General features: G+C 44.9%; 1 protein-coding gene across 1 annotated transcript in view; it reads right to left on the reverse strand.

The window, feature by feature from the left end:
• PAPPA2 (pappalysin 2) overlaps positions 1-26,710 on the reverse strand; it is a 128,690-nt gene that overhangs the window by 13,829 nt on the left and 88,151 nt on the right. The window contains exons 17-20 of the mRNA XM_035123579.2: positions 11,311-11,479; positions 7,804-7,936; positions 6,253-6,362; positions 4,383-4,454 (exon numbers count right to left, since the gene is read on the reverse strand). Of these exons, the coding sequence (XP_034979470.2) occupies positions 4,383-4,454; positions 6,253-6,362; positions 7,804-7,936; positions 11,311-11,479 (484 nt within the window). The remainder of the gene's footprint in view (positions 1-4,382; positions 4,455-6,252; positions 6,363-7,803; positions 7,937-11,310; positions 11,480-26,710) is intronic.

Raw genomic sequence — 26,710 nt, forward strand, 5'->3', positions numbered from 1 at the left:
ATACATAAAAAACCCATTAGAATTGGTTTATTGCTAGCTTGCTCGTAAGACTGCAACTTTACTAACCGCAGCTTCACTAACTCTTGTACCTTGTTGCACCATTTTTCAACAAAAAAGATCATCAGGTTGTTTCCCCCCACTAATTCTCACAATATTTGTCCATTTTACATCTTCACAACATCTCACCTATCCTTTCTTCCAAGCTGTTCTGACCCCCCCCCCCCCAATACAATAAAGTGTAGCTAACTATCAGGAACTGCTGAACTAATGACCTGTCGTCTAATAATATTTGATCCTTTATTATTCCAAACAAAATGTTAAAAGATCCATTGGTACTATATGTCCTGCTATTATTTCAACATTTTTTCACTACGTCAATCCAATTTTTGCTTTTATTCTGAGACATGTGTAGAATCCCAGCATCAGACGCCTTGCACCTAAAGCATAAATCACTCACTAAGTTGCAATGGTGTTCAATGCCAATGGAAGATAAATTCATAAAAGCTTTCTTTGAGACTCAACTGCCCCGGCTTTCTGATGGTGAGCAAGCCCCACACTAGTATTAAGGTTAAACCCTATGCATAGTAAAATAGGCACCCCTCTTTTCACGAAAACAAATGCAACGCCCTCCCCATATTTCCTGGAAATGAAATGGCTTAGGCAGTAAAGGACCCTTGGACGGTTAAGTCCAGTGGAATTTGACTTTGGGCTGTGGCGCTCATCTCTGCTTTCGGGCCAAGGGAGCCGGCGTTTGTCCGCAGACAGCTTTTCCAGGTCATGTGGCCAGCAGAACTAAACTGCTAATGACTCAGGCATCCCCAGCTGAGTCAAACGGGAACTGAGGAGGCATGGCAATAGCTCATCCCCACTCCCCACCAAAGAAATGTCACATGCTGCATCACAAACAAATGAAACAGCTACACCTTTAGAATTTTCACATCTTTACAGGACTAAGTGGATTTTTTTTTCTGGAAAGAAAAAAATCTGCATTAACCAGGGAGGTGGGTGGGTGCATTAAATGCAGAGGTCAAGCATTTAGAGGTGGCATATAGATTAACATCCTCCTGCCCTCAAATGATTGCCTGGGACCCAGCAAATGGTGGGTGGAAAGAAAGAAAGAAAGAAAGAAAGAAAGAAAGAAAGAAAGAAAGAAAGAAAGAAAGAAAGAAAGAAAGAAAGAAAAAGAAAGAAAGAAAGAGAATCCGTCTTGGTCTTTGTAATATTAAATGAATCGGAGTGCAAACAAGAGAGGAAAGCAGAATGGGGAAGTTTGGGCCAGTTTCCTTTTGCCAAGGCTATTGTGAATGCAATGGCTGGTACTGCTGACTCCCTAAAATAAACCCCATCTGCCTCCAGTCAAGTGGTTTTGTTTTTTGACGTGTGTGTTCGTGCGTGTAAGGAAACACCAAAGCTTTCTATCTGGATAACAAAACAAGCTGTAATTTGGCCTCTGATGAAGGATTTGTGGAAACAGGTCCAATGACCAGGAATGTTGCGGACTTCCAGATATAGCCATTATATATGGCAGCATATCAGATTAACCAGGGAATTTCATTTGGGTATTTTGTGACTCTGCAATGCCGTTGTTTGTTTAAAGCCAGCTAACCAACCAACCTTTGTAGTTGGGACGTTAGGAACATCGATTGATCCATTTTTGTACCTCACTTGAGTAATCCCTTACATGGGTTGTTGTCTCTGGTGTTTTTCACCTTTTGGGTAATGGTTTCATCTTGACAACACCAGGCTGGGTTGCTACCCACAGCAGTTGGCCTTTTTAAACCTTTGCCCAAGCCAACACTTGCTTAAATATGCAACAGGATAGAATGGGTTATGGAAAACAAGCCTCAAAGCCACAGGGGCCTCCTTGGCCCATTTCGCATCTGGTTTCTGCCAAGTTTATATTGCAGGACTTAAAAAAGGGAGGAAAAACTATGCTGGATGGTGGAGGGGCTACAGCACTTCTGACTGCTCCCTTCAGCTGAGGGGCTTATTTCAGCAGGAGGCAACCACTCCTTGGCTCCCATTCAGACCAAAACTTTAAAAAATGTCTACCTGTTTCTTCTGCCTACTTGATATTTGTCAGAAGACACAAAGGCTGCACAAAAGCAAAGCAGCTCATGTAAATACTTGGGATTGACAGGGGGAGGCAGAAGAAGCGCTGCAGCAAGGAGTAAGAAAGAGGAGGGGGCTCTCAACCTAAGCAAACCTAAGTGGGCTTGCAGGGCCGTCTCAAGCAGGTCGGGCGCTGAGGCGTGGAGATCGCTCCAGCGCCTCCGCCCTCGCAGCACAGCTTTGCCGTGCAGCGCCCCCCCACTGCTGGCCCAGTGCCCTGGCGCCTGCGCCACTGGGGCTACACCAAGAGCCAGTCCTGTGGGCTTGTCCACTTACTGGATAGGTTTTCTGTTCGCCCTGATTACTTCCCCTGGGAATCCCCATCAATCTGCATAAGACCCAGTTGACGTTTGCTCCGATTCAGCAGTAGAGATATGTTTTCCTGGGGGGAATCAGCAGGGCAAGTGCAAGCCCAGATGATCCCTCAGACAACAGTAAGCACTCTGGCTCTGTGAGCATGTTCCTGATCCTCCGCTGGCGGGTGATTTGCAGGAAAAGAGCACCAAGTGGCAGGTTTGTAACTCGTCCTCTGCAACCCCTCTCCCCAAAGCAGTTTCATGCTTGGTTGTGTCTAAGAAGTGCAGGGGTGGGTGTGGTTGCACTGTGGAAAGTGGCCAGTGGAGAGAAGATTAAGGAATTCCCTTCCACTGCTTCTGCACTGAAGATCTGCTTTGCAGCAGAAGGGCAGCAACCCAATTCCCCCAGGGTCATGTTTGCCACTGTCAGTGTGATGACCAGTGCCGGATTTACGTATAAGCTAAACAAGCTATAGCTTAGGGCCCCACTCTCTTGGGGCCCAAAAAATTTCACTATTAATATACGTCTTCTTAATTGTATTTCAGTTCAACAATTACTTTGATAAAATACATACTTTGTTATGTGCAAATGGCTTTAGACACCTATTAGGTCTATAAATTACTACATAGCATATATTCAACACAAAAAACAGCGACAATTTGTTGTTGACAAAGGACAGCTGGACATCTAAAGGGCCTCATTGCCTTCAGTAGCTTAGAGCTTAGAGCCTCATCAAACCTAAATCCTACCTTTTAGCAGAAGAGTTATTCTACCACTCACAGAATCATAGAATCATAGAACTGTAGAGTTGGAAGCGACCCCAAGGGGTCATTTAGTTCAACCCCCTGCAATGCAGGAATCTCAACTAAAGCATCCATGACAGATGGCCATTCAACCTCTGCTAAATCACCTCCAAGGAAGGAGATTCCCAAAAGAGACCATTCCACTATTGAAAGGTCTTACTGTCAGAAAGTTTTTCTGAATGTTTAGTTGGAATCTCCTTTCTTGAAACTTAGAGCCATTGGTTCAAGTCCTACATTCCAGAGCAGGAGAAAACAAGCATGTTCCCTCTTCCATGGGACAGCCCTTGAGATATTCAAAGATGGTTATCCTATCTCCTCTCAGTCTCTTCTTTTCCAGCTCCTTCAAGTGCTCCTGTAAGGCTTAGTTTCCAGACCCTTGATCATCCTGGTTGCTCTCTTCTGCACACCTTCCAACTTGTCAAAATGCTTCTTAAATTGTGGTGATCAACGGTCTGGAAACCAAGCCTTATGAGGAATGGTTTGTGGAGTTGGGCATGTTTAGCCTGGGGAAGAGGAGACTAGGAGGAGATCAGAGAATTTTAGAGTTGGGAGGGACCCCAAAGGTTATCTAGTCTAACCCCCTGCAAAGCAGGGATCTCAGCTAAAGCATTCATGACAGATGACCATCCAACCTCTGTTTAAAACCTCCAAGAAAGGAGAGGCCACCACCTCCCAAGGGAGACCGTTCCACTGTCAAATAGCTCTTACTGTCAGAGATATGATAGCCATCTTCAAATATCTAATGGGTTGTCACATGGAAGAATAAGGAAGCTTGTTTTCTCCAGCTCTGGAAGGTAGGACTCAATCCAATGGATTCAGGTTACAAGAAAGGAGATTCCGACTCAACATCAGAAAGACCTTCCTGACAGTAAGAGCTGTTTGACAGTGGAATGGACGCTCTCAGGAGGTGATGGATGCTCCTATCTTGGTTTTTAAGCAGAGATTGGATGGCCATCCGTCAAGGATGCTTTCAGCTAAAGCATACATTGCAGGGGGTTTGACTAGATGAATTTTTGCTGGTGGTCTCTACTTTGCAAAAACATAAACACTCAAACCTCTGCATTGCAGAAAATGGGATCTTCAATTTTGTCAGCCCTGTGTGTCACAAGATACGATGCAAAGACACTAGAATCAAACATCCATTCTGCATAAACACACACACACCCTTACCTCGCATGAAGAAATACAATGAATGGCTTTCGGATCTGGATGCCACTCCAGTCTTCCAGTGCACACAATACTCTGAAGAAAGGGAAAAGCAGAAAGTTTTATGTAGTGCAGGAAGTAAGGTGTGCCTCTCTACAGTATCACTGTATGTCAGGAATGAAGAACTTTTGGCCTTTCAGATATTGTTGAATTTACAGCTCCTTGGCTGATGGTCAGGAAAATGGGAGCTACAGTCTAGACGGCTGCAGCTTCTTCATCCCTGCTTTAAGTATTAAAGATTAAGTATTGCCAGAATGACCAACGACCTGTAATGTTTACATTTAAAGATTCCACCTGTGGAGTGCTACAGATTTCACATGCAATCTTGCGCTTGGGACAAAGCTTTGCAGACAGTCAAGTCCAGGAGGAAGAGAAGTGAATCAGAAATGTACAAAGCGTTCAAGGAATTGAGAAAATATGGCAGGCACTGCAGAGCAGGACCACAAAACAACACTGTCCCCCGCTGCAACACATCCCATATGTCTGATTCAACCTAACACACAGCAGTGTCCAAATGAATGAAACCCTGAGAATTCCCACACTTCCTGAAAATTCTTCGGAGGAACAGGGTAATCTTGGTTTGAAACTCTGGCTCTTGATAGTACTCTCTGCTTTTATTTTTCCCTTCCACCGTGCTTTCAGTATGCTTCAGTTTTATTTTCAGAAATATCATTCTTGAAAAAGCCAATTAAGGGAAAACAAAGAAGTTATCATATTTGAGGCATTTTAGCCATTCCATGAAGGGGAACCAGGGCACAATTTCCTAAGTCAGCCATTAGCAAGAAATTGGAAATCCTAGCCAAATATTCAGACCAAAACCAGCTTGGATCAAGACAGCTTGGAATGGAACCACAGCTGAAGAGAAAAGAGGGAATCTGCAGTTGTTTCCAGACTAAAGCTCTTGCCACATTTCATTTACCTCTTCCTGCTAGAGTACTCATATGTGCATCTTTTATGTACACACGTATTTCCTCTTCCCAGAAACCATGTGAGCTTTGGAGGAGGTCAGAGAGTTTCAACATCTGTACCACCTGTTAAGCTTCATTCAAGTGAAACAACTGTGGAATACTCTTTACATTCATTCAATTCCCTCCTTCAAAACGGTGCTTCTTGGAGGACAGAATGAGAAGTCATTAATCCCTTATTTTTTGTGATTGTTTGCAGCCAATAATACCCCAGTGTTGACACTCTTTCTTGCTGCTTTAGTGGTCATTTATCTGTGCTCTTTTAACTTATTTGACTGATCTTGGCTATTCAAGGACCATGTACTAGAAGCGATGACATCAAAATGGTATGGAGTCGATGATGTTTAGCTCCGTGCTGACATTACTATGAGCCAGGCATCCCCAAACTGCGGCCCTCCAGATGTTTTGGCCTACAACTCCCATGATCCCTAGCTAAGAGGCCCAGTGGTCAGGGATGATGGGAATTGTAGTCCAAAACATCTGGAGGGCCGAAGTTTGGGGATGCCTGCTATGAGCAAATGAAGCTCATTCAAGTAAAGCGAATGGCTTTCTGACCAAACATATGGATGACCGCAAGTGTAGCCAACCAAGGATCATTCAATGTATGAACTGAATTTCACAATGATTTCTGAAAAATCATCAAAGGTCGGTGGGGGGGGGTAGAGAATTAGAGCCTGGCAGAACTTTTCAACAAAAATCTCCCCCATTTTGGTTCTGCATAGCAACTACTCAGATCACCAGGGAAGCTTCTTGCATAGCAACAAGTAAGAGCACATATGGTGGGAACAGCTGGTGTTCTAGCACAGGTTTAGTTGACTTTACTTTTGATAATTTATATACTGCCTTCCACATCACCTGGGCCGCTTTACCTGGACTCTGGTAGGCTTCAATCTGTGGTCCATGGTATCTGCAGTGACATTTTCAGGCAGTGTTACCGGATCTTTCGGGAGAATTAGACAGGAAGGTGTGCACACAGCACCTAGAGGGTAAAAGAGCAGGTAACCTTTTGCACCTGAAGCCACTGAGATTCCTTGAGCATTGTGAAGCTCTGCCTAAGCTCTTCATGTTGCTCCCACTTTGAGACTCTAAGAGGCTACAACACCAACCTTGCATTCGTGATACCTGTGATCCAAAGGAACAGGAAGTCATATATGAATAATTCTAAAGTTTGGACTGTTCCGCATTTAAGATACACAGTCCAAACTTCTAGGCTGTTCAGTAGCTTTTGAATGAAGGCTGGGAGGTCCAAAATTCTTCTCCAGCTCAGATGAAATAAAAATTACTGGCTTCCATGCCCTGCTTCTCTCTGGGCTTATCCAGCTGCTTCCATAAATATTTTATGCATTTATTTTTGCAGCATCCACATGATGTCCTCCTCATTGAAAAGGCGCTTAAAAGGTAAAGGGGCCCCTGACCATCAGGTCCAGTCATGTCCGACTCTGGGGTTGCGGCACTCATCTCGCTCTATAGGCCGAGGGAGCCGGCGTTTGTCCGCAGACAGCTTCTGGGTCATGTGGCCAGCATGACAAAGCTGCTTCTGGCGAACCAGAGAGCACACATAAACGCCGTTTACCTTCCCGCCGGAGCGGTCCCTATTTATCTACTTGCACTTTGATGTGCTTTCGAACTGCTAGGTGGGCAGGAACCGGGACTGAACAACGGGAGCTCATCCCGTTGCAGGGATTCGAACCGCCGACCTTCTGATCAGCAAGCCCTAGACTCTGTGGTTTAACCCACAGCGCCACCTGGGTCCCAATGAAAAGGCACTTTCCTCCCCCCATCTCCAGATAATTTTAGGGTTTCTCCAATCCTCCAATAATCAGATAAATCAATCAAAATTAAAATAACATTGTTGAGTTAATCCATAGACCATTATAGCAGCAATTAATCTGAACTGTAAAGGTAAAGGTACCCCTGACCGTTAGGTCCAGTCGCAGATGACTCTGGGGTTGCGGCGCTCATCTCACTTTACTGGCCAAGGGAGCCAGCATTTGTCCACAGACAGCTTCCGGGTCATGTGGCCAGCATGACTAAGCTGCTTCTGGTGAACCAGAGCAATGCACAGAAACACCGTTTACCTTCCTGCTGGAGCTGTACCTATTTATCTACTTGCACTTTGATGTGCTTTCAAACTGCTAGGTGGGCAGGAGCTGGGACCGAACAATGGGAGCTCACCTCGTCGCAGGGATTCAAACTGCCGACCACCTGATCGGCAAGCCCTAGGCTCTGTGGTTTAGACCACAGTGCCACCCGCGTCCCTAAATCTGAACTGTACCATCATTTAGATCACTGCTGACTCATGAACTCTTTTTTAATTCTTGGGAGAAAGTGAGAGACTTCACTTTTTGGAGGGAAGGGGGAAGCTTTCTTCCAAGAACCTGGAAAAGGGGGTTGCAGGAGATAAGGGGAGAAGTTCTTACCAATTCCATAGCCTTCCTCACACTTGTACTCCACTGAGTTAAGCTCTTCAGGTGGTGAACATTCCCCCTGCAGATCTTCACACAATTTAAATTCCTCTGTCCACAAGCCATCTTTAGTGCAAAGGATTGGGACCTGAAGTACAAAGGATGCAGAACTCATCATGAAATTCTAGTGTGCTCTTGTGGACAGATTCACTAAAAGCAAACACCATCAAGTATGGCTTTCACTAAACTGGCACAAATATGGGGGTTGCCAGTATTTTCACTGGTGATACTTTACTGGAATGGTGTGGTGAGAGACTTTTGATGTCAAAACTAGTCTGTGCTAGTTTTAAAGGCCCACCTACCTGCTACAAAACTGCTACAAAACCAGCTTCTAACTACAAACTACTTGGGGCTTCATGACCTCAAAGGCAACCGTGATGCTGACTCCAGGGGTCATCAGTCGGACACAAAGAGCAGGACATACCTTTGATCTGGTCTTTGCCCCAGATGACGAGGGGAGGGGTTTGAAGATTTGAGTGTTTGACCCTGTTGTCATAATCAGACCGTTTCCTGGTTAGTTTTCATGTCTATTCCCACCTCTGCAAAGATGGGTCCCCCATTCACTTAGGCTGCCTCTAGATGCATGGAATCCAAGAGATTTCTGAATGTTTGGAGGGATTTTCTAGTGGATGGAGCTGGCAGTCAAGCCAAGGCTCTGGCCTCTGAGGGGAATGGTGAAAGGAGGGTGGCCGTTGACATTATTGTTCCCAAGGGCCTTCTCTGACACTATGCAGTCCATTTTGCTCCTGGGGATTCCCAGGAGCATCAGATGTTGACACAGACGGAAGGAAAGCTGGAGTGCAAGTGGTGGAAATTTACTGCAAAGCTCATGGAACATGCGTCAGATAGTGTGGTGGTGTAAGCGGAAAAGTAGGTCTATTTCATTGTCTCCGCTACACTTTAGAGTAGCCACCCAGCAGACCTTCTTAAGTCTGTGGGTTGTTAACAACAACAACAGTAGTTTTATTATTTATATGCTGCCCATCTGACTGGGTTGGCCAAGTTAACACCTTCCCTCAGCTAATGCAGCTCTGGACCCCTCAGTCACCCACTGTGACTCTTTTGCAACTTTGATGATAAACATTTTTCTTTCTTCATCACAAGACTTTGCGGTGCTGTCTTGAGCAAAAGGTGCCCAATGCTATATATAGTTCTATTCTATGGGATCAGTTTCGGTTGAAGTGGTCTGATGAGGGTTCAGGAAAGGGTGAGTGCAGCTTTACACAGGGGTGTGGTGCTTGATGCCCTTAAAGGGGTATAGGACCACTCCTGGGGGGCGGGGCGGACAACCTGGATCAGATGTTTTGAAAGAAATACTCATCTAGTCACTAGAATCCACAAGACTGCAACACAATTTCAGAAGATACTGATTATTTAGATTCATTTCAGCCTGGATTCCAACTTGGCTTTGGGACTTAATTGGCTTTTGTCACCCTGGAGGATGACCCTGATAGCTACCCCATTTCCTATCTTGCAGAGCCGTTCCAGGAGGATGCAATCTACGAAGGAACAAGTAGCTCAGCGTGCCAGATGCAACCATTTCTGTACAGGGATAGCCTGGGCAGGGATAGCTCATGGAATGGTAACCCTACAGCCGAATTACTGAAATGACCTCTGTATGAGGACGGCCTCACATTTGGTCTGGAAGTTGTGGTTAGTGCAGAATGAAGCGGTCATGGTTGCTGTCTGACGACACCGACCGTTAGCACCAGCGCTGAGAAAACTGCACAGGCTGCCAATGCACTGGCTTAAGGTCTTACTGTTAATGTAAGAGCCCTAAACATCTTGGGACCAGAGGAAGATCACCTGACCCCCTTATATATCTCCCCTTTCACTGCAGCCATCCCTTTTTGTGGTAGCACGTGCATCGTAAGTCCTTTCTGTAGCATCTCAGGGACCTTCCTTGTGGAACAAACACTGCCCAGTGGACTTAGCCAAGCTCCAACATAACAGACTTTTCTTTTTTCTTCTTAAAGGTAAAGGTAAAGGGACCCCTGACCATTAGGTCCAGTTGTGACCGACTCTGGAGTTGCGTGCTCATCTCGCATTATTGGCCGAGGGAGCCAGCGTACAGCTTCCAGGTCATGTGGCCAGCATGACAAAGCTGCTTCTGGCAAACCAGAGCAGCACATGGAAACACCGTTTACCTTCCCGCTGTAGCGGTTCCTATTTATCTACTTCCACTTTGACGTGCTTTCGAACTGCTAGGTTGGCAGGAGCTGGGACCAAGCAACGGGAGCTCACCCCGTCACAGGGATTCGAACCGCTGACCTTCTGATCAGCAAGCCCTAGGCTCAGTGGTTTTACCCACAGCGCCACCTGGGTCCCTTTTTCTTCTTAAAATCCTTTATTAACTTTCAAGCATGTATATAGATAGATAGATAACTGCTTTTTATCCGTTCATATGTTTTTTTTGTATTGTTGTTCACCACTATGATGTTTAGTTATGCTGAACTGCCTACCAATATTTCAAGCAAACAAAGAAATAAACACACACCTCGATCTTATCCAGAATCCTTATCAGTGATTATGAGCATAAAACTAGGGACAGAAGTATTCTAGGTTAATTAATAAGCAGTTCACTGAACTGAATTTGTACATGCAGTGCAAGAAATCCATTCCAGGGGAAGCAGGAACTAAATACCTCCCTGCTCCCGTTTCCACAGGCTGAACTGCGCCTTCTCTCCGTTTCTATATCTAGAACAAAATAAAACCAAACTCAAGAGCAGGGGTTGGCAAGGTTTACCTCGCCTGGGCCAGTTCACTCCAGCGGAGATCCTTCCGTGGGCCAGAGCACGCATGCCCGCGATTTCTGGCGTCTGCGCAGGCGCGGTTTCCGGCACCGCAGAAGCGAGTCCCCGCGCCGTGCTGTGCTGATTTAGTCCAGTGCACGGGGACTCGCCAAGCAGGCGGCTTGGTTCAGGGGTGGCTCATGGACCGGTTAAACCAGGGGTCCCCAGACTGAAGCCCAAAGGCCTCTTTTATCTGGCCCGCAACGGCCCTCACTGCCTGCTGCCACCACCCACTCTTAGCAGTGCAGCGCGGCTGCCCACCTCCGGGTCGGAGGAGCGGCGGAAATAGCTTGCACGCATGCGCGTCATTTCTGGCGCACCTCCGGGTTGGAGGAGGCCCGTGCGCATGCACACTAGCTATTTCCGGTGCTCCTCCAACCCGGAAGTGTGCTGGAAATAGTGTGTGTGTACGCGCATGGGCGCAGCCCCCCCCCGCCTTCCACGCGATTGGCGCTGCAGGCACTGGCCCAAAGCCGAGTAGGTTTGGGGACCCCTGGGTTAAATGATCCCTGTGGGCCACTTGTGGCCCATGGGCCTTAGGTTGCCGACCCCTGCTCAAGAAATAGCATCAAGCTAGGCAAAAGGAGGCAGCCAAAATGTTGAACTGTCAAGAAATCTTTGGTGCTCTGGGTTATTTAGTAAATCAGCCAATATACTGAACAATCCTTACCTTCTTATTCTGTGGGCTGCAGTTGAGAACACATTGGCTGTCAAGCTCAAAGCCATTTGTGCAGTTGTATATCCCCTCAAAGACGGGTGGGGGTGGCTTACACAGCACTGGAACACAGCTTCCTTCTTCCCAGAAACCACTTTCTAGACACTGAATATTCAGGAACTTTCTAGGAGGGGAATTAAAAACACAGGGAAAGGCTGGTTATGTCATTGCATATTGTAGCACTATTTGGAGGGGGGGTGTCTTTGTTTGTTTTAACCTTTGCAAAAGAGAGTGGTGATCAACTGGCTAGCTGCTTAAAAACTGATTGCAAAGTACTTTACTTTTTTGGGGGGGGGGACTGAATCTGCCATTATATTTATAGTTGTTTGACTACAGAACAGGAAACATGAAGTGTGAGCTAAGGGAGAATAAAGCCAGAATATGTTTGAAAAGGAAGAAGCACGTGTTGTGTGGCAATGTCCCTCCCTCCCCGGAAATAAAGGACACGACACAGTGAAATAAGTTTAAGTGGGTGAAAAGGCCACAACTTTATTGGTTAAGGATGTTGAGCGGTATTGGCTTAGGCATTGGAACCTAACCGACTATATCCGACTGTAACCCGTGTGTTACAGTCCGGGAGAAATTAACCACCAGGAAGGAGCCCAGTGATATGTATCTACTGAGACACCTCCTGTGGCCACCGTTGGGGGGTGCTCTAGGGCCCTGACCTCCGTAGGCCCAGGACAAAGCAACCGCCCCCGGAACCCCTTTAACGGGATTAAATCTCCAATTCCGGGCAGAGGATGACGCAATCTGCCCCCCCATTCTTTATCTATGCAAATTTTCCAATGCCTAACCGCCAAACCAAGTTGTGACGAAATGCTATGAGGTAGGCGAAAAAACCAGATTGGCTAATCCAAGTGGAAAAAATCCTACCCGGCCCCACGGCCAACCGAGGCGACCGACTAATTCCATAGCAGCGTCGGCCTACCTGCCTAACTGCCTATCCAAGAGGGCGGGTGGGTGGGTGATCCGAACACCTGGGTTCTCAGAGGTAAGAGAGGCAGTGTTCCCGCCTCCAGCCCGATTTAAAGGTAGCGGAAGGCCCCGCCTCCTGACACTACTGGTCGGCCGGGCATGACGGAGGCGGGAACCAACTCTCGCGAGAGGGCTGAACTGCAGCCCCCTCGCGAGGGTCGAGACGGGCCACGCCCACAACACCACCTCCGTGAAATGCGGAAGTGGTTTTGCTTCTAAGCAAATGGGAACAAAAGGAGGAGTCAACAGAGCAGAGGGGGCAAAGCAACGACACACATTTAAAGCACATGACTTTCCCCCAAAGAATCCTAGGAGCTGTAGTTTCTTCCTCAGAGCTACAATTCCCAGCAGCCTTAATGAACTACGGTTCCCACTATTCTTTAGGAGAAGTTGTATGCTCGTTTCCTCAGACTCCCTTCCCGCGGAAGCTTCTTCAGGAACACGAATTTGCCCTGTATCTTCCCCTGTGAAGACAGGTGCAAATAACTTGTTCTGTGATCTCCTTAAGTATCCTTTGACTCCCTTTTCATCCAAAGGCACAACCACCTCCCTTGCCAATCTCTTGCTACAGAGATACTATGTCACTATGTCTTTTTATTGCTGGTATTTATGTTTTTAGCTACGTGTTCCTCAAATTTAGCCTGCATTCCTTGTGCCAAAGTTTTCGGTTCTCACTTGGACAAGATTTCCATTCTCTAAAGGAAGCCTTCTTGGCTTAAATCACTTACTTGATTGCTTGCTCACACAGGCACCCTCTTGGCCTTGGTGGTACCTTCCTTGGTCTGCATTCTAGCTGAGCTTCTTTTAAACAACTACCAAGCATTTTGGAGAGATTTGACCCTCTTGACTTTGCCTTTCAACTTTCCTTTTAACAATACCCTCATTTTACAGAACTTTCTTCTTTTGAAGTCAAATGCAGCTTTGTTATTTATATTTATTTATTTATTTATTTATTTTCCCAGTTGTCAGTCTGCAGACACATTGAACTCGATTACACTATGTTCACGGTTCCAAATCGAATCAACAATACTTGCTTCAGGTCCAAAGTGCCACTTAAGATTATGTGGCATGCAATTCAATGCCATCTGAAAATAGCAACAGTCTGAAAAAGCCCTGGGATTCCCATATCTCAACTCACATTCTTAGGAACTACAGTATTTTTCCATGTATAAGGCGATCCCTGGTTTTTTTAAACCCTAAATTAGGAAATCAATATTCCCTTGCTGCCGCTGAGGGAGGCTGGCACGGTCTTGTTTGTTAACTGTATTCAGTTATGAAAACCACTGAAGGGAAGATGATACGCATCACATATTTTACTCAGAATATGATAACATTTGAGGACATATGTGCCTTTTGGATATACAGTTTCTAACTGAATTGTTTTCCTTTAACTTGCTTCTTTGGATTTTGGAGAATCTGGATAATTTGTCTGCAGTAAGTGATATATATCAGAGCAGGCTGAAAAAGTGCTGCTGAACATTTACAGGTACAAGGTGCATAGCTCATCACCCCTTCCCAAGGCTCGGGATGAATGGATCAGTTTATTTCCACTTCATGCCAATTCTACATGTGTTCATTCATTAAGTCCATTCTATATTGTTTCTACCATCTGTGATGTTTTAAAAATCCATTCAAAAAAGTATGTATTTTGTTCTAACCTATTTCTCATATTTATTTAACTCAACATATTTCATCCTAAAATGCACATTTAAATGCATTCTGGCATGTTTTTTGAGCAGTGTATTACAAGATTCAGAGGTACACAATCCAAAAGATATTTACGTTCTGATCTGCACTTTAATCTGAGAAGTACAGATTAGGTCGGTTTACACAGAAATCCCCATAAATCAAATTTCCAAGACCAAAAAAACCTCAGAATTAATAAAAAGTAGATATATATCAATTCAAGACATCTTGGCAAATCTGCTTGTCTTGCATAATTTATACCAGTCACAGAATTCAGCTCTTGTTGTTCAGAATTTGAATTTGCACAGGTGCAGAATTCCTTAGTGTGGGGTGCAACGTTTATGTCCCCATGACATTCCAGTGGAGATGACTCCTTGCCTGCTTGAGACTCATGCTTCCTGGGGATATTACATTCCCACAAAGAAACCACTCCTCTTTGCATCCTTCCCTACAAGGCCCCCTCTTGTATTTCTCTTCAAACCATTTGAAATCATGCAGCCAGTTACTGCGTCCCTTTCCCTCCATCAACCTAAAACTCTACAGCTTTGAGTCTTACAACAGAGCCTTAATCAAGTCAGTCTCTCCAGGCCTTTTTTCATTTCTGTGGCTCATCTCTGAATTCTGTCCAGCTTGTCAAATATTTCTGGTAAAGAAAAGTGAAATTTCTGCCAGAAAATACCCCAAGAGCATCAAGCACTACTAAAATAATGCTGCTTAAGTTCGAACACTTTTCAAGAAGAAAAATCTGTTGGTTTTATTTTTGTCAATGACTAAAAGTTACTCAAAAACTTTCTGACCAGTTGGTTATGTCGGCCATCATCACTGATGATCAGCGACAACCCATTAGAGAAAACCTGATAATAAAAGTATCCACTCACTGAGCCAATTATGCACAGTTGATCATTTTTAAGAGCAATGAGAGCCACTCTCCAGTACCATAAAATTAGCATTTCTCCATCATTGGTAGCTTTATAACTACAAATGTAACGGGATAGGAAGAAGTGGGAGAAGCTTCTCCAGAGCAAAAAAAGCCTTCCTGTTTTCCTATTAATTCTTAACAAGGCAGCTATTCCACCTAGTCTAGGCTGAGTAACTTATGTGCCACCAAGTCTAACACTGTCTATGAGTCAGGAGATTCCTTGCATCTCTTGTGGGATGCCATACATGGATGATAGAGGTCACAGATTCAGAAGTCTGCTCTAGCCCCAGACATTTCAAATGAGGTGTAAATTGACTAGACCAGAAAGCCAAACGGCTTCTGTTCTAGGCAATCAAATGAAATCATACACATTTTTCCACTTTGCAGAGGGGAAAAGGCTACTTCAGTCCACCCGTAGATGTGCAAAGATCCTTTCAAGTTTTACAGTTTTTAAATAATTTTTTCCAGGTATGATTCTCGTAGTCGCAGGCACTATTCAACAGGCAGCCACAACAGCAACTGCAACACATAGGGATGTGTCTTACAACACTGTTGGTCATATGTATGAGACTTGGCTTTTTGCAAATTCTGACTGAAGCACTATAAAATTTCACCAAACTCTTTTGGCGTAAGAGACTGGGAGAACACGAACAATGAGAATATGTGCTGCAAGCAGTGAAAATTCAAAGGTACTCTCTCCAAGATTTGGTTCCTTTCTGTGGGACGAGACTCCCGCCCCCACTGCTTTTTTAAGAAAAAAAGAAGCCAGTACTCACCATGAAGTTGTTACGGTAAATGCCACACTTCTGACATCTGGGGGGGAATGTGTACTCTTGAGTACCCCCAGAAAAAAAGCACTGGCCCCAATTACTGGATCTAAGTTGGACCATTGGTACATTTACCAGATAGCATCCTTCCCAAGCCCTCACAAACTTAGAAACTAATAAGAACATATTCAAATTATTTCTTAGATTGTGTTCTTATTCTCTACCCCCCACCCCATCAAGCACATCAAGGGGCATGAGCATAGCCAGGATTTAAATTAGTGGGGGCAGGCTTTATGTTGGGGGGGGCAAACCGAGTTATCTGAGATTACTTGATTTAGGGGGGCAGCTCCCCCCCCCGGCTATGCCCATGTCAAGGGGGGGATCATTCTGAGTCAGGAAACTCAACTGTGGCTTGTTTTCTTGAACCAGGGGCTCTGGGAGTCCTGGAGTGAAACCAGCTGCCACCTAAGCTACCCAGTTGCAACTATTGCAGACTCGTCAGACTCAGAAAGTAGAGTTAGAGAAGTTCAAAATGTTCACTTACAGACTTCTAAACATTCCCCCCACACACACACACACCATGGGAATCTGATATAGCCACTGGTTGGCACTGTTGTTCCTTCGCAGACCTGCTTCCATATGAATGGAAACAGTCAACGGAAACCTAGCTCCCTAAGAAACTAGAAATGTGTTTCTGCATTGGCTGATCTTAATGTACCGTTGGATTCATTTTGGGTTTAAAATGTTTGCAGCCTTACATTAATGCATCCTTATGCTTGCATTTGGCTTGCTGTCTTGGTCCAGAAAAGCAGCTTAGAAATATTTCAATATAAATTAAAATAACTCCATTATATCTGAGATCCTAGCTGAATGTTACAAACATCATTAGAAAAATAAAAAGTAAGTAAAGATGCACCCATTGGCCTATTTCCAGGATGTGTAACTTTCTAATGTGTTCGCTCTTTGTCCCATTTCTGCTTTAATCTGCCATTACACACACACAGAGAGAGAGAGAGAGAGAGAGAGAGAGAGAGAGAGAGAGAGAGAGAGAGAGAGAGAGAGAGAATACTGCAATTAAGTATCTATTTTGGAACATACTTTCTCTGAAAATAGACATTATAAATGCGTTGTGATACTTATCTGTGCCAAGAACGGCATCACAACATTCAGAGAAAGGTGAAATCCAAAGGATAGCTGAATTCTGGTCTGCACATTAGTCTGAGCGGCCAGATCAGGTAGTTTGCATTAGGCTTTGCAAGGATCGGATTCTTCAAGCATTCCTACATACCCTGCCCCTGCCCCGTTTTAAATGGATCACAGAATGTCTCATTTAAGGCTGGCACCCTGTCTTCTGGGATCGCTTTGGCAATCATCAAAGGGGCGCAGCAAAGCACCTCTGCTCTGGGACGACCTTTTCATGATCGCCTTCCAGGAAGGCACTTTGCCCATCGACAAAGGCTCACAGCAAAGCACCTCTCGGAGGCTGCAGAGGAGGAAGAGGCAGAGATCCTGCCTGCATGTGATGCTCATCATATGGAAAGTATCTACATGTAAGCCAGGCTCTGACTCTCAAGTATTCTGAAGTTATGGAGCCCCAGAGCTGGGAAAATCTGGAGTGGGGTGGGGTACACAAGCAATCATATAGGGAGGTTTGAAGCAGGGACTCTCCAGTTCAATCACACTTGTAGCCTTATGAGTTCAATCTTCAGGTGCCTGCAAAATACACTTGTCCTTACCTAACCCTGAAACAGAGTGCTTGTGTATGGGGAGAAGGGAGGGGAGTTAAGTACCTGTTCACATAGCCAGCTAAGCAGCCAGTTTACTGAGAGGTACTGGGAAAGGATGAAGCAAGGGGTGGGGGGAAGAGAGAGACTTTAAAAACTTGCTCTTAACCCTCCTTTGTAACAGAGCCACGACCACTTCTTCTGATCCTACAAAACTGACATTTATTTAGGATTAGCAGTGGAGCCAAAGCAAAAAAAATAAAAATAAATAAAGGTTTTTTTAAAAAAAATCCCAACATTTAAAGGGCAAAATTTGAAAGCTTCGGGAAGACATATGAGGCACTGCAAGAGCTGTGTTTGATGTGAAGGCCTCAACATCAATCTTGAAAACATCACAATCCATACAGCGGGGGGACTGGACCTCCCCCAAGTGTGTATTAGCAGTAGCCAGGTTTAGGTGCCAAGGAAGATGGCAATAAATTAGTCCAAAAGCTTCACATTATCTGCCAATGGCAGGAGATTCAAGGATTCTAAACAGCAGAGCAGGAAAGAGGAGAGGTATTTACTGGTAAACTGGATGGAAACAAAATTGTAGCCTTAAGGGTTAGTGTAAGGGGGAGGGCTTATAGAGACCCCCCCCTTTATCCGAAGCAGCCCGTCTCCCAGCAGTCATGAGAGCGAAGGGTCTGATGGAGGGAGTCAGGGAACGGAGAGGGAGGGCCAGGGTTCTGGCAACATCCAAGAGCCCCTGCTTCATAAGCAGGAAGAGAGGGAGGTGGAAAGAGAGGACAGGAATCGGTCAGACAGAAGACCCGTCCCCCAGACACCAGAATTGAGGAGGAGGAGGAAAGGGAGGCGCTTCTCAGTTCCGAGGCTTTTAAGTTGGTCCAGAACGCGGAGGGGGGCAGTGCAGGAATCTGACTCGAGCAGGTAAGACATGGAATCAGCAGTTCGTTACACTGTAAATAATGTGCACCAATAAAAACATCTGAAAGACAAGCATGTGGAAGGTCGTTACTCAAGAGTAGTCACTACAACCCTGACAGTTAGTATCCTTGTCTCTCACGTTTTCTCAGTGAACAGCAAAAAACATCAAAACACACACCTCTCGCCTTTCACTACAAGAGATAAAAGCACCTCTAGTCTACAGTAATATTCCCTTCCTTCATGGTAGACTATGGGCCAAACTAGATAATGTATGAAATGCATGCAGAGGTGGCTCAATACATTTTGGCACCTGAGGCAAAGCACAAAATGGTACCCTCATTACACACCAGGAAAGAAGGGGCGAATAAAGATCTACATCAGGAATAAGGGGTGAATCCCCTGTGAATCCTGCCATCTGAAGCAGTCACCTCACTTTGCTTCCTGGGTGGGCCAGCCCTGAATGCATGAATAAATTTCAGCATCTGTGGATCAGGATTGGGGTTGTGCTGTGAGGTTTTTTTTTTTTAAAAAAAAAAAAACCTTCCCTCCATGCAATAGTCCTGGGGTAAATCCCCCTCCCTTGTAGTCATCGATAGAAGCTCACCTCCTAGGGGGAACAAGAGCAGCTGATTTATGTCAGGGCTGCAACACAGGGCGAGTTAAGTCAAGTTAATGCAGATTAGTTTTCAACCTTTTAATGAGGGTGAAAGAGGAGAGGCGCAAAATATGGTCTGAAGCTCAACATCAAAAAAACAACTAAGATCATGGCCACTGGTCCCATCACCTCCTGGCAAATAGAAGAGGAAGAAACGGAGGCATTGAGAGATTTTACTTTCTTGGGCTCCTTGATCACTGCAGATGGTGACAGCAGTCACAAAATTAAAAGACAACTGCTTCTTGGGAGAACAGCAATGACAAACCTAGACAGCATCTTAAAAAGCAGAGACATCACCTTGCCGACAAAGGTCCGTATAGTTAAAGCTATGGTTTTCCCAGTAGTGAGGTATGGAAGTGAGAGCTGGACCATAAAGAAGGCTGATCGCCAAAGAAGTGATGCTTTTGAATTGTGGTGCTGGAGGAGACTCTTGAGAGTCCCATGGACTGCAAGAAGATCAAACCTATCCATTCTGAAGGAAATCAGCCCTGAGTGCTCACTGGAAGGACAGATTGTGAAGCTGAGGCTCCAATACTTTGGCCACCTCATGAGAAGAGAAGAATCCTTGGAAAAGACCCTGATGTTGGGAAAGATGGAGGGCACTAGGAGAAGGGGGCGACAGAGGACGAGATGGTTGGACAGTGTTCTCGAAGCTACGAACATGAGTTTGACCAAACTGCGGGAGGCAGTGCAAGACAGGAGTACCTGGCGTGCCCTGGTCCATGGGGTCACGAAGAGTCGGACACGACTAAACAACAACAACAACAGAGTATATTTTTTAACCTCTATTTTGGTACTTTCAATGAAGAGTATACAACTGCTAGACTTTTTCAGTGTCTGCTAATGACCAAATTATGATTATCAGTGGTATAATTGTGTGTGTATGTTTCAGAAGTAAACTGCTCCACGTAAAAAACAAAACAAAAAACTTGTCTTAAAAGATGTCTTAATCTTAACTAGCAAACCATAGTTTTTGCTTCATTTTAGATTTTGGCATTACCCTTCGGCATATCCCAGGACAGCTAACAGGTGAGCAGAACCATGAAGATGTCCTTGGGTTTGTTAAATGGTTCAATTCTTCAGCAGGGTGAGACCTCTGTCCACAAGCTTTGCTTACTATCTCTTCCTCCCTGAAGTTTTCTCTCGTTTTGGCTAGGAAGCAGAATACAAAAAGTTTTATACTGTTGCATTTGTGGGAGCAAGTGGGTCCAAACTCTGCTCAGTTTCAAACATTTTACATTTAGGTTTCTCATACTGTGGAGTATAGTGAAGGCTCGCCTGCTGCAACAGGATGGGGCAAGAGGAGCAGTGGCTGAATCTTCCCTTACAGCCTTGCTCCTTTTTAAAGGTTTTCTGGGTGGCGTAGGATCCATCAACCCTTTCATGTGTTCAAAATAAATCATGCAAACTGAGCAGGCTTACTCTGCAAGCACAAACATACACGAAGATGATTTTCATAATTTAGCTGGAGTGCAGCCTGTTGAGTTTACAGGGCAAAGAATTTGGGTTTAGTTGGCACAGGCAGTGGAATTATTTTGGTGCAAAAATATGAACAGGGCTGCATACATTTCCAGTTAATGTTAGGTGGCCTGCAGCCAAGCTACACTCTTGATCATCCTAGTTCTATCCTCATTCACCCACAGTGGCCTTTCTGAAGAATTTCCAGGTCCCACCCTGCTGATTATTTCCATTTCCCTTCCCCACATCCACCTCTCTATGCTTTTTATGATCTAACTTCAAATCAACTGCAATGTTTGGATAATGTGGGACCTACTGGGGGGGAGAGGGATATACCAAGAAAGGAAAGGAGAGGGGGAGGATAAGATCAGCCTTTGGTACGAAGGCATCGGGGGCCTGTAGCTTGCTCATGTTCTTGTTATTATTCAGCACTTCTGAAGGCAGCCCTGTTTAGGGAAGCTTTTAATGTTTAATATACTATTGTATTTTAATATTATCTTGGAAGCCGCCCAGAGTGGCTGGGGAAACCCAGCCAGATGGGCGGGGTATAAATAATAATTATTTATTTTATTATTATTATTATTATTATTATTATTATTATTATTATTATTATACTTATTCAGCATGACCACCCACTGCTCTGGGGTGGCATTTTGTTCACTAGAATAAGTTCACCGATGGCAAACATTGGCTGTTATAAAGGATCCTCAGGTGACAATTTGTTAACCTACTTCCAGATTCACGTGCCTCTGACTCGGAAAGATGAATGAACACTGAATAGGATGTGATCCTGAAAACAATTTTTAAAAATTATTTGGTACACCTGGGTAGGAATCAAGATGGGCAGGGGGGAGGGGGATTATCGCTTTGTTTTTCTTCCTATTTTTCTTCCATATTTTTTGTGTGTTTTTATAGCGATTTTATGTTGTGAGCCCATCAGGGGCCCCTGTAGCACAGAATACCATCTTCCTGGCTCATCCGGCTCCTGAGACGCAGCCTCTCCTGGACAGAGGTCAGTCTAGCCAGTTCTCCATGCCCTGGCAACTTCCTGATTGGATTACTACGGTATGTTATATGTGACGCTCTGTCTGAAGACAGTCCAAAAGCTTTAGTTGGTTAAGAATGCAGCTGCCAGCATTTTGACAGGTGTAGCAAAATCAGATCGTATCTTGTTAGTGTCAAAAGAGCTCCACTGGCTGGCTGCCTACTTCTGAATCTAATTCCAAATACTATTGACTTATTAAATCTCTCTAAACAACTTGGGACCCAGGTATATTCTACACATTAATGTGCATACAGAAAAATCACATCTGAAGTGTTCCTTTGCTATACAGTATAAGGTCACCATCTGGAAACATCCTTCCAGTGCAACCAATGTCTACTAAGAAATAGAGTCAATTGAGTTTAATAGAGCTTATAAAGTAAGTCTAGAGTTGCAGACATAAAAGCGGAGAATGAAGCAGGCTTACTGCGAACAGAAATTCAAATCTATGCCACAATGAAAGCCAAATTCTGCAACCTTGTCAAGATAGCAAGTAATGCAAATTTTACTCATGCACACACTATTTTGTAATTGTGAGCATTTTTTTCTATCCAGAAACAATATTGTTAGGGGGGGGAAATAAATGTTGTTGAGAGGGTAGAGTTCTACATTAAAAATAGAAGCTGTAGAGCTACAGTTTTGACATTTAAAAATGATGACGGTTAGCATAAATTCACTTATGTACTATTTTAACTGTTTTCTTACCAATGCAGATTTTTCATTTGGATTGGAAAAAAAGGGGGAAGAGAGGGAAGGACTGGATTTTCATAGCACTGGAGGATAAGAGGACCTGTCTGTTTTGGCTTTGCATGGCGAGGCCCTGGGACCACCCTGTTCCCTAAGGTGCAAATAACTAGACAACACACAGCATATTTTAAAAACTTGATTATTTAGAAAACTGAAAACAATGATAGAATTGTGGAGTTGGAAGGGACCCTGAGGACCATCTAGTCCAACCCCCTCCAATGCAGGAATAGTCCACTGTCCCATGCAGGGATCAAACCTGCAACCTTGGCATTATCAGCCCCACACTCTAACCAACTGAGCTATCCAGGTTGACATGCTAGTGAGCTACAGATGTGAAGGTTTGGCCATAGGCACTAAGGTAAGCAACTGCACATGTCACTCCCAGCCGCCTGCTGGGAGTGTTTCTAAAGGGTGAAGCCAGCAGGGGGGGGGGCTGAACTATGACCTACATCAAATCGGGGCGTCCCCCTAGCGGTCCCCATTGGTGGAATGGCATAGCCCTAGCCCCCAACTCCTCCAAGACCCTTTTAACATGATACCCTTACCCATGGAGTGGCAGGCAGAGGCTATCCACCTTACAAAGTTGTGACTATTGCCGTGAGGTAGGCAAAAACCCCAATGGCTGGTGCCAATTTGCCTGGCCCCTAAATCCAACATTGTCCATAACAAGGTCATAAAAGGTAAAGGTAAAGAGATCCTTGAAAATTAGGTCCAGTCGTGACCGACTCTGGGGTTGCGGCACTCATCTCACGTTATTGGCCGAGGGAGCTGGCGTACAGCTTCCGGGTCATGTGGCCAGCATGACTAAGCCGCTTCTGGCGAACCAGAGCAGCGCACGGCCTTCCTGCTGGAGCAGTACCTATTTATCTACTTGCAATTTGATGTGCTTTCGAACTGCTAGGTTGGCAGGAGCAATGGGAGCTCACCCCGTCACAGGGATTCGAACCGCCAGCCTTTTGATTGGCAAGCCCTAGGCTCTGTGGTTTAGACCACAGCGCCACCTGAGTCCCAAGGTCATACCATCCGCAAAAAACCTAATTTGTAGGAGGCTGGGTGGGAGAACTGGGGCGGCAAGTGAGAGGCCAAAAGGCTCTGCAGGCCAGGCATTTATCCTTGCCCTGGTCAGTTGGCACCATGCCCAGGGGAATGCCCCCTAAATTCCTGCCGCCATTAGCTAATTCGGTGGTAGGAGGATGATCTGGCCTGCAATAGGGGAGGCCCAGTAACCGCCCACCCGAGGAGGGCAAACGGACTATATACAGCAAGGGTCTAATTTGTATAGGCACATCATATATATTATTCAGCTTCCCGTCCTGACTGCTAGGGGTTTGATAGAGACAGAGGCTCAGTGACCATGAAGATGCACCAGTGGGAAATACTGACCTTCAGAATTTCTACCTGTCAGGCAGAAATCAAAGATTCTGAGACTGTCAGCAAAAAGGGGGGGGGGCAGTCTTGCTGCAATGCACAGATACAGCCTCATTACACTCTACCTTTATGTAATTAGTAATTGTCATGATCATTAGGAGGTTGCAGAACACCTAATCACAACTTTAGAAACCAGAAAATTGTGTACACAGTTAAAAACAATTTTTTGTGTGTAATTGCATTCACAACAATAAAAAGAAAATAACTTAAACAAACCCGAGGAAATTCAGCACTAATGCCGTGATGCTTTCAGAATATTAATACTAGAACACTAAGAGAGAGAAAGAGAAAGCTCAGATATGAGCATCACTGAAAATGGTTACAAGCTGGAGATGAAAAGCCTGAAATTGAGTTGCATACTGTCCAGGGGAGACATCGCAGGCTTACGACTTCCCAGATAACTCTCATTGGGCTGTGGACTGATCAGCTCCACCCAGTCATTTGTGTGGGGTACAAATAATAAAATTGCTATTATTATTATTATTATTATTATTATTATTATTATTATTATTATGTCTGCTACAGCATTTTCATACATCCCAACCATCCAGCATGAGCTGCAATTATTGTTTGAAAAATGAATTGTGGATAGGCTTTCCATTACTGATTCCCTTACTCTGAATGCAATGGCATTCTGAATACGCGCTCGAATACACAGCATTCAGGGAGAACGTGGAGAAGTCACATTCACAGAAAGAGAAAAGCAGATAGATAGATAGATAGATAGATAGATAGATAGATAGATAGATAGATAGATAGATAGATAGATAGATAGATAGATATGGTAGGTAGGTAGGTAGGTAGGTAGGTAGGTAGGTAGGTAGGTAGATGATAGATAGATAGATAGATAGATAGATAGATAGATAGATAGATAGATAGATAGATAGATAGATATAGATGATAAAGGTGAAGGTAAAGGGACCCCTGACCGTTAAGTCCAGTTGCGGACGACTCTGGGGTTGTGGCGCTCATCTTGCTTTACTGGCCAAGGAAGCCAGCGTACAGCTTCCGGGTCATGTGGCCAGCATGACTAAGTCGCTTCTGGCGAACCAGAGCAGCACACAGAAATGCCATTTACCTCCCCGCTGGAGCGGTACCTATTTATCTAGTTGCACTTTGATGTGCTTTCGAACTGCTAGGTTGGCAGGAGCTGGGACTGAACAAAGGGAGCTCACCCCGTCACAGGGATTCGAACCGCCGACCTTCTGATCGGCAAGCCCTAGGCTCTGTGGTTTAACCCACAGCGCCACCCGTGTCCCAGATAGATTTTGTTTGTTTGTTTGTTTGTAAAGGTAATTTCTCACTTTAGATGGGGAATATCTGGTGAACACTCAGAAACCATAAAAAACACCGGGCTGGACTATCAGTCAAGGTGGAGGAGGAATTTAAAGGTGCAGACAAACGCATTCTGATTTTGTTTTTACTGCCATTGCCCTGCCAGTGTGGCTTCCCCTACCTTTGCTCCTCAAATGAGACACATGTGCATCTCTGAATCCGACACTGATTTCCTCTACAGGCCTTCCCTGTCAAACTTCATTTGAGATATCTGCCTGTTTTATTATCCTTTCCAAGCACTGGGCAAGTTATGTGCTTAAACATCTTCTCTGGCAACTTACTGTTGTAATTCTGTAATCAGGTTTTTTCAAAAAGTGCTCCAGAGGGGAGAACGTGGCTTCATGAGTGTCATAAGCGCCAGGGGTTCACCACTATGCACAGCTTCTTTAGCTGCAATAATGAAGAACAGGTTTTCCCTGAGCACTGCCACTAAGTGAAGGCAGCACACCTGCCTGCAAAGGGGGCAATGCTGATCCACAGTGAGCCCACCACCTAAAATTAGGGGTGCCTGGAGCCACCCTAACATTCTGCTCAGCTTCCTGGTTACTTCACTCTAGAACGCTTTACACTGCTACACGCAAGCAGAGGAATTCAAACAGAGGCTCTGTACTATGGTGTTGCAATATCACTTGTTTGTCTGTTTAATTTGTATACCGCCCTTCATCTGGAGAGCCCAGGGCGGTTCACAACAGGAAAATACAAAATACACAATAAAACAAAAATTAAACCAAACCAATACCCCCCCCCACACACACAAACACATTTAAAAGGGAAGCCATGGAATGTTAATCAGGTTAATCAGCCAGGTGCCTAGTTGAAGAGAAACATTTTTGCCTGTCACCTAAAGATATGCAATGAAGGTACCAGGGGAGCCTCTCTGAGGAGGGCATTCCACAAATGGGGAGCCACTGCAGGAAAGGCCCGTTCTCTAGACCTCCCCTGGAGATTATGCCATAACATTTTACTGGAAGTAAGTCTTGTTAATTAAAAGTCCTCTGCAACCTTAAAGCTGCAAAATACCACAAGTCCAAAAAGAGCAATTCAAATACACACACACACACATCATAGAATCATAGAGTTGGAAGAGACCACAAGGGTCATCCAGTCCAGCCCCCTGCCAAGCAGGAAACACCATCAAAGCATTCCTGACAGATGGCTGTCAAGCCTCTACTTAAAGACCTCCAAAGAAGGAGACTCCACCACACTCCTTGGTAGCAAATTCCACTGCCGAACAGCTCTTACTGTCAGGAAGTTCTTTCTAATGTTTAGGTGTCTAGCCAGACCATCTCTCCTGGACAATAAATATACAGGGAGAACAAGTCCTCTCTCTCTGTTCATTCTCACTTCTCTCTCTTCTTCTCCGCTACCTCCTCCTTACTCCTCAGAACGGGATTTAGCATCCAAGAAGCTTTTATTTGTCCTCAGAGGTATGAACACAGAAGAGATAACAAATGACAGCAAGTGAGAATAAACTCACAGAGACATAGTTACAGCTAGGCAGCTGTGTTGGTCTGACGTAGTCAAAACAAAATAAAAAATTAAAAAATTCCTTCCAGTAGCACCTTAGAGAAAGCTGAACGCTCTCACCAATGACAAACTTAGTTGGTCTCTAAGGTTCACAGAGACATAGAATCATAGAGTTGGAAGAGACCACAAGGGCCATCCAGTCCAACCCCCTGCCAAGCAGGA

This window comes from Zootoca vivipara, chromosome 7, assembly GCF_963506605.1.
Source record: "Zootoca vivipara chromosome 7, rZooViv1.1, whole genome shotgun sequence".
Taxonomy (NCBI): domain Eukaryota; kingdom Metazoa; phylum Chordata; class Lepidosauria; order Squamata; family Lacertidae; genus Zootoca; species Zootoca vivipara.